Below are 12,500 nucleotides of genomic sequence, written 5' to 3' on the forward strand. Positions count from 1 at the left end.
GATTGGAAATCTTGTCTTTAACTAAATCAAGTCTTTAAAATGTGTCCTTTGAGCTTCAAAGGGGCCCGTGAGTCGACGGCTACCTGAGCCCAACAGCTGTGTTCTACCGGCCTCTACTTTTAATACCTCGCAGGAGAGGTGCATCTGTCTGTCGGCGTGCTAGCGACGCTAACTCTTTTCCTTTTATCTTCATCCTTTTACACAAATTAATCTTCTGGACACTGACACAATAAACAAACGGGAGAATCAATGTATGTAGATAGATAGTCCGACATTGGGATCATGAAGATAGTATCCATATTGGTGCAGTTCCCTTGGTCCGCTCGTCGCTAGCATGGTGGGACACTGCATGTCACATGGTTATCAGAATGTCTTACACAGCTATCTCTATCCATAGGGAACGAGCAACAGGCTTCTGATTTTCCACTTGGAACAATGTACCCAGGTGGGTGAATAAGCTGATGTTGATGAGGTCATTGAGGTCATCAATGGATAGCCAAAGGCTTTCTACAATTCTTAACTATATTTTGTACACTACATACACACGTTGTATATATACATGGAGAGAGAGGGAGAGAGAGAGAGTGAGAGTGAGAGTGAGAGTGAGAGTGAGAGAGAGAGAGAGAGAGAGACTCTTTCTCATCTCAGACAGAGACTGAGATGAGAAAGAGAGAGATATAAGAGAGAGAGAAGCGTGCGTTATGTACCTTCCACACAGGAGGGCCTGGTCCGGGTTGTGCCGGCCACCTGGCCCGGGAAACAGGAGCACTTGACCGTCTGTGAGCGCTCCTCAATCTTGTTCTTGTTACAGCAGCGATGGATGGCCACCACCTCGCACGTCCCCTGCTTCACCTGGTAGGCCACTGACACACACACACCCACGCACACACACACACACATACACACACATACACACACAGACAAACACGCACACGCACGCAGAGGGAGGGAGTGTGAATGTGAGAACACACAGGCTGATAGGAGACGTCCTGCAACAAAAAGGAGAACCAGAATCATACAAACTCCATGATCCAAGCTCAAAAGATAGAGACATCGTCATGTTTGAGTAAGAAGGTATTGCCTAAAAAGCAGAGCCAGATAATACATGACTATTTTCTTACACTAAGGATTCAACTAAACTAACACAGACCCAAATGCACCTTGGTGTTGTACAAGACCTTCATTACCACATCCTGCTCTGCTACTTTTACAGTGCAAAAAAGATCTCACTTTTAAGTCACAATAAACTGAATTTAACTTTTTTAGCAATTACAGAGCACCAGGTACAAGCAGAGTGTGACACATGGATTGTAATGAGCGTTTTGCGGTTTTAAAGATTTCAAACAGAAAAGGCTTACACACATTACAAAGATTTTGTGAAGGCCATACCATGAAATTATGGCTTGAAGCAAAACCGAACGGGTGGAATGGTTTGGAGGGCTTTTCTTAAGAACAGAGTGATGTTCTTTCTGTTTCTGAGAAAAAAAACGATTTTGCCGTCTGCAAGTTTAGATTATGTTCAGTTGCGGTATTTCCTGTCAACTATTCTTATCACCAGTGTTCTTCACCAACATGAATGGTTGATGACTCCCTCTGTGTGGGGAAAGGTTTCCTCTCGGGAAGATTTGACACAATTACAAGGGTAACTAGTTGAAATAACGAAGAAGATCCATCAAAGGAGATTTTCACTCAAACCAAAACAACATTGCATCACGCAATTCACAATGTTGGCCAGACAGACAGGACGATGGCTATGAATAAACACAAAGGATATAAAAGTTTAGGCAGCACGCCCTGTTATTGAAGAATTCTTTGTGTCGATTTCTAGTGAAATTTCGAAGTGGACGCCAGACACTGAACTCACATAAACCTTTTGGATGGAAATAGGTTTCTGGAACAATAGACACATTAACTGGAACTGTATAAACTTAATTCGCTTGATTGTTGAATGAAATCGCCTTGCGTCCGATGAACTGCTATTTGACATTCTGCTAAAGTTTAACGAACTAACCTTCTGCATTTTCTCATTCAAGGTTAATAGAAAAAGACAGTTGGGCACCTATTCATAGATGCATGGGTGCTGGTGTTAAATATTCAACGTCCATCTGCCAACTCTGTTCATATGTCACACATAAATAATATTTGCGCGAGGACAGCGACAACAATGGGAATTTTACAAACATTATGTAAACGCCTATGCTAACTTCTGCCTTGTTCACCCTGCTAGGCTGAGGGGAGGAGGGAGTTTGGTGGAGCATCACTGCAGACATTCAGCAAAAATAAAGAAAGAGAAATACACGTTCTGGTAAATGTCGTCCATTGGCCTCTTTGTGTTGTGTTCCTTCTCAAAGCTTATGCTGTACTGTAAGAATTGAGAATACAACCCCCACTACACCCCTGCCTGGGAAGCAGGTGACAATACAACCTAAGCCCCCCTACACCTCAGGAGAAAGCCTGCTCATACTGTACATAAGCCCGGGATTGTATTTATATATGCCAGCCCAAACGACAACACTTCTCATGGTCAGCCCAACAAGCCTTTCAGCCCAACACACTGGAAAGAATATGAATAAAAAATGGGTCCAAACACACACACACACACACACACACACACACACACACACACACACACACACACAGACTCACAATCACACACATACGCTCACACAGAGGTAGAAACACACACGCGCACAAACACACGCCCACAGAAGAGATGACGCACACACGCACACAAACACAGAGGCAGAAACACACACGCACACACACAGAAGAGTCGAAGCACAAACAGACACATAGACAGAAGAGGTTGTATTTCTGCAGGCCATGGCCTCTCTCATCCTTTCTGATTTAAAGTTTGTTTGTTCTCTCCTCCAGAGAACCCGGCCATGATCCTCGGCTCTCTGAGGGATAACCCAGCCCCAAACACACCCCACACAACCCCCACAGACACACACACACCATCAGCCCTCCACTTTTATCGCAACCCTGCCCCCCGTCTTCCCACAGGCTCTCCTGGGGGCTGAGAGAAGCCACCGCCAGATTACCCATCACACTCGGCACACACATGCAGAACACACACACACACACACACACACACACACACACACACACACACACAGACAGGAAGAAACAAAAACACACGCATACGCATAGTCCAGTAGTGGTGTGTGACCCCTGCCCAGCATCACCACACACAGTGTGTGTGTGTGTGTGTGTGTGTTTGTGTGTTTGTGTGCGTGTGTGTGTGTGTGTGTGTGTATGTGTGTGTGTGTGTGTGTGTGTCCACAGGTTACACAGGCCTACTGACCACATGATTGCATGGGTAAAATTGCACTCTCACTTAATTTAACAGAATTTAATAGCATTGGGATAATAGTCATTTTTAATTGAGGTGAACTACTAAAAAGGCTTGTTGCTGTGGCATAACTTCATTGCATTGTAGCCAAGGAGCCATTGAAGTTATCAATGTGTCAATGGACCTCACTGACATAACGGTTATACAGTCCGAAAAAATGATCTTTATGCCCCTGCATGACCATAGTCTTTGGCTCGCAATAAATAACGGGAAAGGATTCTGTTTGAGTCTTTTATTTATTAAATCTTGGAAGAAGATACAACGGTTATAGCCAACTGTTTTTGGTATGTTAGGCCTCACCTGAATCGCCCTGAAACTTATAAAATACGTTAGATTACGTTATAGATAAGAAATCTGCAAGGAAACAAAGACAAGAATCATGCATGACATACATCTATATCAGAAATACGGACGTTGCTTACAGCGCCTTTAAATTTTTTTTTGTATATAATTTGCTGAAATGTGTTGTTTCCATATTATCACTCTGCTCACATGGGCATCGCATAACAACACTGAGCCATGTACGAGTGAAATGTCATTCATTTTCATTAGTAAATTCTGAATAGGAGAAGATTCTTGGACCTTCCGCAGGAGTGTGCTCAACTTAGCTCACCTGAGGAGAAGCCTCGTTAGTGAACCACAGGTGTGGTACGCAGAACCTTCCAATTGGTCCAAGTGCTGAAACTTCTCTAGCTCCATGCCATGTCATAAACTCAGTGAGGCTAAACCCATGTGGCATCGGTGCACCCTGCTAGCTAGGTTCTATTAGCAAATTCTCACTTACTGTGAATGGTAGATAACATTTGGACAAACACTGGGAGTCATAGCTCTGACCCTGCTCTCGGCATTTCCATAATGTTTCTGCCCACTGGCCAATTACTGTATCCCGGCTTGCTCCCCAACCACAGCTCGACCGTGTGTGTGTGTGTGTGTGTGTGTGTGTGTGTGTGTGTGTGTGTGTGTGTGTGTGTGTGTGTGTGTGTGTGTGTGTGTGTGTGTGTGTGTGTGTGTGTGTGCGTGGGGGGGGGGGTTATCTAACAGCAAAGTTCTGTTTACCTGCGCTGTGACTCAAGTTGTATCCCTGAGATTGGGTTCACCCTCACCTCCGCATATAAAACATTGTGATTTGTATCTATAAAGTGGGGGGAAATATCAGCATTCTCAACATTTATGAAAAAAACGAAATGTAATATCATCCTTATTTTCCAATCTCAGCTTGAATATATCCCCGCATTTCAAGTATAAACCTAGACACATCCAAAAATGAGGCTTCAACAAGCAAACATTATCCCTTTCTTCTTTGATTTAAGCATTTATTTTCTTCTTTATGTATTACCTGCTGAAGGTTCACACCGGCCCGCTGGGTGTGTCTGCCCGTCTCACTGCTCCATATCATATCTACAGTCCAGCTACCATGAGCTACCAACATGAAGTGCAGAGTTAGCCAGGCGATTGATGTATTCTGGCAGACGCAGGCAAGCGGGAGTCTTGCCAATTTATCAAGAATGTATCAGAATTCTCAATATCTGACGAGAGAGTCCTGGCCCGCTTAACGGAAGACGGTATGGCAGACGTAAAGTGCTTGGGACGCATGGTGGAACAGGTCTCTGTCGAAGCAACACACAGACAAACATTAGTCTGGGGAAAGGTTTAGAAGGAATTTGATTGAACTTCAGTAGTCATCCACAAAGATGATGAGAAGTTTATTTCCATGACACTCACGACCCTAACTATAGTTGTCACAGTCTAGACTTCGAGGGAGAATAGAGGAGGAGAGAAGTGTAGAACACAAACACACAAAACCGCAATCATAAACCACACACAAACACATACACACACATAAACACATACACACCCACACACACAGACAAACAAACACTAATATCACAAATATCCACAGTCACACAAAACAAAATCTGTTTGTGTTGTGTCATATCTGTTTATCTTTGATATGTATGTTTATAGATGCACATAATCACACGTATATCTGTGTAATCAAGTTTATGTGGCTTATGATTGTCTTCGAAAAAAGGGCATGTACTGTTTGTCTGTATATGTTCATGTTACCAAGTGCATCTAATTATTAATGCATGTTTGTATTTACTTTTTGTTTACAAGTGATCTGATTTGAGCGTGTGATGAGATGTTTTCCTGAGTCGGAACCCGCTTGGATCGCTCTCTTGAAAAGGACCAGTGTACGTGACACTGGATGGCGGTGTCCACCCTGGGTTGCGTGTCTTCCAGTCTCATGTTTATTAAGCCTCTAAACATGAGCAAACCCGCTGCTTTTGCTTGCTGCCAGTCAGCCAGGGCAGTCATTCCCCCAGAAACACACCCAGCAAGAGCTAGACTCACCCGATAAGAGCCGGTTTGGACACTTCTGTCCAACTCTGCTCTTGTAGAGAGCCTGGATTCATACACTGAGTAGGAGGCAGCGCGTGCTGTAGCAAGGGTGCACAATGGACCCCCAACCTTAACCTGAAATTGAAATACCACAACAATGGCTATTAAAGCGGAATTTCGAGTTGACAGCCACCAAATAGAAGCACCTGAAGGTGTTTTGAAGTGGCTGTGAGACCGGCAAAGGTACGATGCAATGCTTCATTGTGCTCACAGGTGAATAGCTGCCTTTCGATAAATCTTGATAAATTATTGTGTACTCAACTATTGTGAACATTGAGCATGTCTTTCGGACTGTACGCAAAAATGGCCTTCAGCTGCAAGCAAACAAGTGCAACCTTTTCAAAGCTGAGGACCGCTACCATGGCCCTGTAGTCAGCCAGAAAGGAGTCAGTGCTGATCCAGAGAAACAGGAGGGAGTGCAGGACGGGCAACATGTAAAAAACAGAAACGCAGGTATGCTCATTCCTGGTAATCGTAGTCGGCACTTTATTGCTGGTGTTGCAAAATTTGCAGCCCTTCTTCATGCATCGCTGGCTGGGAGTCGATAGTTGGGGAAGGAAAACCGCAGAGTTGAATGGACTAGTGGCTAGAGTTGAATGGACTAATGGCTAGAGTTGAATGGACTAGTGGCTAGAGTTGAATGGACTAGTGGCTAGAGTTGAATGGACTAGTGGCTAGAGTTGAATGGACTAATGGCTAGAGTTGAATGGACTAGTGGCTAGAGTTGAATGGACTAATGGCTAGAGTTGAATGGACTAGTGGCTAGAGTTGAATGGACTAGTGGCTAGAGTTGAATGGACTAATGGCTAGAGTTGAATGGACTAGTGGCTAGAGTTGAATGGACTAATGGCTAGAGTTGAATGGACTAGTGGCTAGAGTTGAATGGACTAATGGCTTTCAGAGGGCCTTTGACAAGTTCAAAGGGCAACTTGTGTGGGACATCATTCAAGTCTGGGAGGCCTGGGGAAAGTCTTATCCCAGAAACAAGAGGGTACTGAGTTGGTCATAGCCGACACTATCCTATCTACCTGTGAACGGGATGATAAGAACTATGGTTCCTTCAAATTGGATCTGTTGGCCCTCACAACAGCCATTAGTGATAATTGCAAGGATTATTGGTGGGATTTACAGTATTTACAAATAATGACAATGTTCTGCATTAAGTTACGGCGGATGGATTTATTGCTATGCCTTTGCGGTTCCCAACAGGGACCCAACAGCTGCTACCACTATCAAGTCATTATGGCAGCATGTAATCCTGCCTCTTGGATGAGATGAGTGTATCCACTCAGATGGAGGAGCCAAATGTATGCAGCACCATACAGGCCACGAGGCCGTCGAAGGATTTAACCACACTGTGCTATCACTGCTAAGTTCCCGAGATAAGGAACAGGACATCGACTGGATGCACAAATGACCTGAGCTGACGCATGCTTTTAACAACACTGTAACTGTGTCCCCTGGTTGGTCCCCTTACTGCGGGATGTGTGGCAGACACGCACATCTCCCAGTAGAGATGGTGATGGGGACATATGGGCCGACCGAAGGAAGAACCTGTGAGGGATGCATCAGCGCAATGGCACCGCCCCTACTTACCGGGGAAAGAGTGCTGCTGGGAGCCTTTCACTGAGGGCTCGGGGTGGAGATGGAGACTGGAGCACTTCTTTACAGTAGCCCCTTTATCCCCGGATCCCCTGTACGAAAAGCAGGCTAGAAGGACGAGAGGGTCCTGAAAAGATGATCCACGGGAACACCAAGGGCCCAGAGTGTCCGTCAGCCCAAGCGGACCTGCCGGGGGCCCCGTCTGGGGGGCCCCTTGGGATCAGGTTCAGAGTTGATAAACAGTCCTTCATTAACCAGTCCTTCATTAACCAGTCCTTCATTAACCATTTCATATTCAACCCAGACGGTCCACATGGCCAAACCTAGGGCAGAAGGCCAAACCGCCAGGGCAGTAAGTTCTGTCGTTTCAACCCATGAAGTGGGGTGGAGTGTCACTGAGGTGGGACTGCTTTGTATACGCCGCTTTTTATACGTTTACACTGTTCAGAGTGTCACACTCTTTTAATTCATGTGTTTTATATATGACTCTTTGCACGAGTGTAACAGAGAGCGTCAGGAGGTTGTGATGCATGTTTTTATTAACATTATGCTCACAAGCGTTCTAATTTGACCATGACGTGTGCTAGTCGGTTTTCCCGGCTGAAGTCTCGCTACACACTAAGAAAGCGCTGCGGTGCAGAGTCTCTGATTGGATCCCTCAACTGAAAGGACTCACCTGTTAATGATGGCAGGCCTTGGCCAGGGATGCCGGTTGGAGAGAGAAAATGCTGTGCATGTGGTATGAAGGACTCAAATGCAAGAAAGGGGTAATGTTTTAAACATTTCCTGCCTGCTTTCAGGCAGGAAATGTTGTTTCATGCCTTTTAAATCTCTGGAGGTGTTTTGCTCCAGGTGGCTTGAGGACAATAGCACCAATGGGATCACTGCAAGGAGCGACGCTATTGGCCTAGCTCTGGAATTCATTTGGATGAGTCCATTTCTGTCTGATGCTCTGTCCAACAGTTGAGCAAGGAACATTTATCATGAGAGGGATATCATTTGTGTTTTCCATTTTTGAAGGGTAATAAACTCAGATCATGTGTGGGAGAGTGTCTATGTTCCCCGGGTCCTATGTTCCCCTCTTTGTACGCTTTTCCCAAAAAGTGTCCTATGTTCCCCGATATGTATGTGACCGGGGAACATAGGACCCTTTTTTAAAAAAAAGGGTTCTATGTTCCCCGGTCTGTTACTTTTTCCACCATTACTGCCAAATTCCGGCCGAGATAACTACCATTGCATGTCTTTACCTTTTGAGGAAGAGGGAGAGACGTCGGAGAACCTGACGCAGTCTATTCATACGCCGGTAAACAAACCCCGAGAAGCCCAATCCTTACGAGAGCTCCCCGCGCTACGGCCATCCGGAGGCGCACAGAGCTTTTGGCCGAGATATTATTATACAATTATATTATATTATATACTATCATTATATAAAGAGCTCCGGGAGTCGCAAACGGCAACAATCACTTTCTCCTCCATGCTGCAGTTCACCCCGGACTGCACTGCGCCGAGTTGGCCGGTTGAACGCTGATTGGCTGGTACGTTACACATGTCACTCAGTGGCCACGCTGTTGAACGCCGATTGGCTGTCATCACGCGAATGTCGCTTCAAAGTTTAAATATTTTTAAAGATTGATAGATGGCGGGGAACATAGGACCCTTTTCTGGGAAAAGGGTCCTATGTTCCCCGCTTTTCCCAAAAAGGGTCCTATGCTCCCCGGTATGTATGGCTACAGGGGAACATAGGACCCTTTTTGGGAAAAACGGGGAACATAGGACCCGGGAAACATAGGACCCGGGGAACATAGGACCCGGGGAACATAGGACCCGGGGAACAGAGGACCCGGGGAACAGAGGACCCGGGGAACATAGGACCCGTGGAACATAGGACCCGGGGAACATAGGACCCGGGGAACATAGGACCCGGGGATCATAGGACCCGGGGAACATAGGACCCGGGGAACATATAGAACCCGGGGAACATAGGACCTGGGGAACATAGGACCCGGTGACCCCTCATGTGTAACCTGTTGTCTATGAACTGGTGAACTCAGGAACAAAGCTGGGCGTCTGGAAGCCTTTTCTTCTAAACTTGGGTTTTACTCTGTATTGGTCCGAGTCACCTCTAAACCCTAGGTGGCGCTTTCGGGTCGCAGCCTACATTGGTACATTTACAAAACAACGATGTGTTCAAAATATGAACCTGGTTGAATCCTTTTTGTCACAATTGCTGCAATAACAGAATCTGTGTGACATGGACACTGGCCCACCACTGTATCCGTTGACAACCACAGGATTACCATTCACTTTGACTGACAAGAAGATCATCCACACTTATTCTAACAATCTTTCATCTATTGCTGTTGCAATTTCACTTACCGAACTGCAATATCACAGGTTATGCTAAACTATATAAACAGGTGTATATATAAATATATGAGTATATACGGCAGTGGTGCAATGGAGGTTTGAGGTTCTGAGAAGTGTTTGTGTGTCTGCTTTCTGATTCAGTATTGGTCTTCTGCTGTAGCAGATGCTGCTGTTTGCTAACGCCTTGAAGCTCTTTGACATTGACAAGATTGAGCGCCGAGCCTGTCCCCTCGATATCCCTGTTTGTGTCCGTTTCCCTCGTCCCATTAAACGAAAGCATCCTGGACACGACACTTGTGACATGGAAAAGCAGAATATATATATATATATATATAGATAGATAGATATATATATTTATGTGTATGTATTTATATTCTATAACTTTTTGAGAGGACATTCAAGTATTACCTGTCCTACATACACAAACAAAGGCTAGGACACACATCGGTCCTCGTACCCTATTCTTCCTCCCGGACCACGTCTAACTGTCCTCATTTATCGGGGTAACAAAGTGTGTGTGTGTGTGTGTGTGTGTGTGTGTGTGTGTGTGTGTGTGTGTGTGTGTGTGTGTGTGTGTGTGTGTGTGTGTGTGTGTGTGTGTGTGTGTGTCTGTGTGTCCGTGTGTTTGTGTGTCCGTGTGTTTGTGTGTGCGTGTGTGTGTTTGTTAGGGTTTGTGTCGGTTAGGCTGTGGGCAAGGGTTAGATATCTATTCCACAAAAAGGGTGTGGTTAAGTATTTCATCATTGTTTTTGCACTAACAAGACATTTTTTAACATGGTAAGACAACATGGTGCCCTTCTATAGTCTCTCATTTGGTCTTTCAGAATAACAAGGAGAAAGTGAGTGGGATGAAAAAAACGCATGAAAAAGAAGAAGACATTTGTAAAGCTCCAGAGCCACCATGTGGTTATAAATGGCACCGCTTTACATCGGGCTCACAACAAATGCCTCATTGACCTACCCGGGAAAAATGACATGACCACACCGTAACACAAAACAGGAGAAGAACAATTGAGTCTGGCAGCCATATTGCACAGCCAATTATATCTTCCCCCCTCTAGAAACGTGTTTGTGTTGCTCTGCATTTCACAGCCAGCAACTTCTAAACTCCCACCAATTAGTGAGCATCGCAAAACGGGAAACACTGCAGTTGATTGTGGAGCGAATCTTCTGGCGCTTTTCACCGTGAGGCCCAATTCAGAGGGGGGGGGGGGGGGGGGGGGGGGGGGGGGGGGGGGCTATGTGTGTGTATTTGGACCGGGGGGGCTGTAGATTGACTGGGGATAACCTTCACAGTCCACTGAAACGGCAATTAGTGGCATTATCGCCTTTAGCGGCCGCTCACACACACACACACTTTTTTTTCACGCCACTGACTGCTCTCGGTCAAAAGCACAGCAACACCATCCGTCACCGCGGAGACAGTCCGTCACCGTGGAGACGGTTGCTGGTGGCGTTTCAGTGGCACCTAAAGGTCACCTTGCGTCAGGAGACACAACAAGCAGGGGGGAAGAGTTTGGAAAGCGGAGGCTTAATTAACAGGAAACGTCGTAATTAGGAAGGAGGTGAGAACGCCGAACACATAGAGGAGTCGGGGTCCACACACAGCGGCCCCTGGAGGGGGGGGGGGCCTGGAGAGAGATCTTATTCAGAGGATGGTGGTGGTGGTGGGGGTGGTGGTGGTGATGGTGTAGATGGGACTGGTCGGTGCACTGACTTAATTCCTACTGCAGAAAAAGTAGGAACAAATGACGTAAGCGAACAATGTGGCAGCATGTTGGGTCCAAATGATGATTCTTATTTGTTGTAATGTAGGCTCTTTGTAAATACCTCCCGGACAAACCGGCCCATTAGCCTAAGGAAGGGCGTGACCCCAGACCAGTGGGAGGGCAGTGGCAGGGCTCCATCCATACTGGCAGTCCGCCTCACCTCCACTGATCTATTTGTGTCGACAGTCCCTGACAGCTTAAGTGCCACCCGCTATACGGGCTCCATCATTCAGCTCCTGTTTGTATCGCAGCCCCAACCGGGCTCGGCCTGTCTGGATAACAGTCTGTCAGGTTGAGGGATGGAGCAAATTGGACCAGCTGAGACACACCCCCACCCTAACCCCGCCCCCACACCGACGATACGGGTAACTCAGTTAATGACAAGCCGCTCGGAAACCTGTGTTTTTGTACCTCGGTGACAGTGTAATTAACCTCTTGTGGCACTGGGGGGGGGGCGGGAGGGGTGGAGGGGTGGAGGGGCACGCAGGGGCATGGGGGGGAGACCCTCTGTACCTGTCTGTCCCCGATGGTTACGGTTGCCGGCGGACACAGGGTCCGCGCAGAGCATCACCACGGCGACGAGCAGGGCCACCTGCCAGGGCCGAGCTGATCTCGCCCACACCTTCATCCTGAGAGAGAGAGAGAGAGAGAGAGAGAGAGAGAGAGAGAGAGAGAGAGAGAGAGAGAGAGGAAGGGGTGATAGAAGGAGAGAGTATGAAGAGGTATCAGTGAAAATATCTCAACAAAAGAAGTAGTTTGATTGTTTCTATAGTCAACTATAAGGTCAAACCAAAAAAAATATAGAGTGATTTTTTAACATTCCAACAGTTTTACCCAACTGAAATTATGTTGTTTCATGTCAAACCTGGGATTGGTGCATAACGTAAGATAATGTTTGCTGGTCTATAAGACAAAACACTTGACAAGATGTAGTGACCAAAAACATGTGAGTGTGCGTGGGTGTGTGTGTGTGTAGACACTAAAGACATTTGGATAAGAGATGC

The 12,500-nt window shown here is 46.3% G+C and overlaps 1 protein-coding gene across 1 annotated transcript in view; it reads right to left on the reverse strand.

Annotated features, from left to right (window-relative positions):
* The window catches only part of tafa4b (TAFA chemokine like family member 4b), a 30,602-nt gene that overhangs the window by 17,746 nt on the left and 356 nt on the right, over positions 1-12,500 (reverse strand). The window contains exons 2-3 of the mRNA XM_030373656.1: positions 12,010-12,125; positions 708-863 (exon numbers count right to left, since the gene is read on the reverse strand). Of these exons, the coding sequence (XP_030229516.1) occupies positions 708-863; positions 12,010-12,124 (271 nt within the window). The 5' untranslated portion in view covers position 12,125. The remainder of the gene's footprint in view (positions 1-707; positions 864-12,009; positions 12,126-12,500) is intronic.

This window comes from Gadus morhua, chromosome 13 (genome assembly GCF_902167405.1).
Source record: "Gadus morhua chromosome 13, gadMor3.0, whole genome shotgun sequence".
Classification (NCBI taxonomy): domain Eukaryota; kingdom Metazoa; phylum Chordata; class Actinopteri; order Gadiformes; family Gadidae; genus Gadus; species Gadus morhua.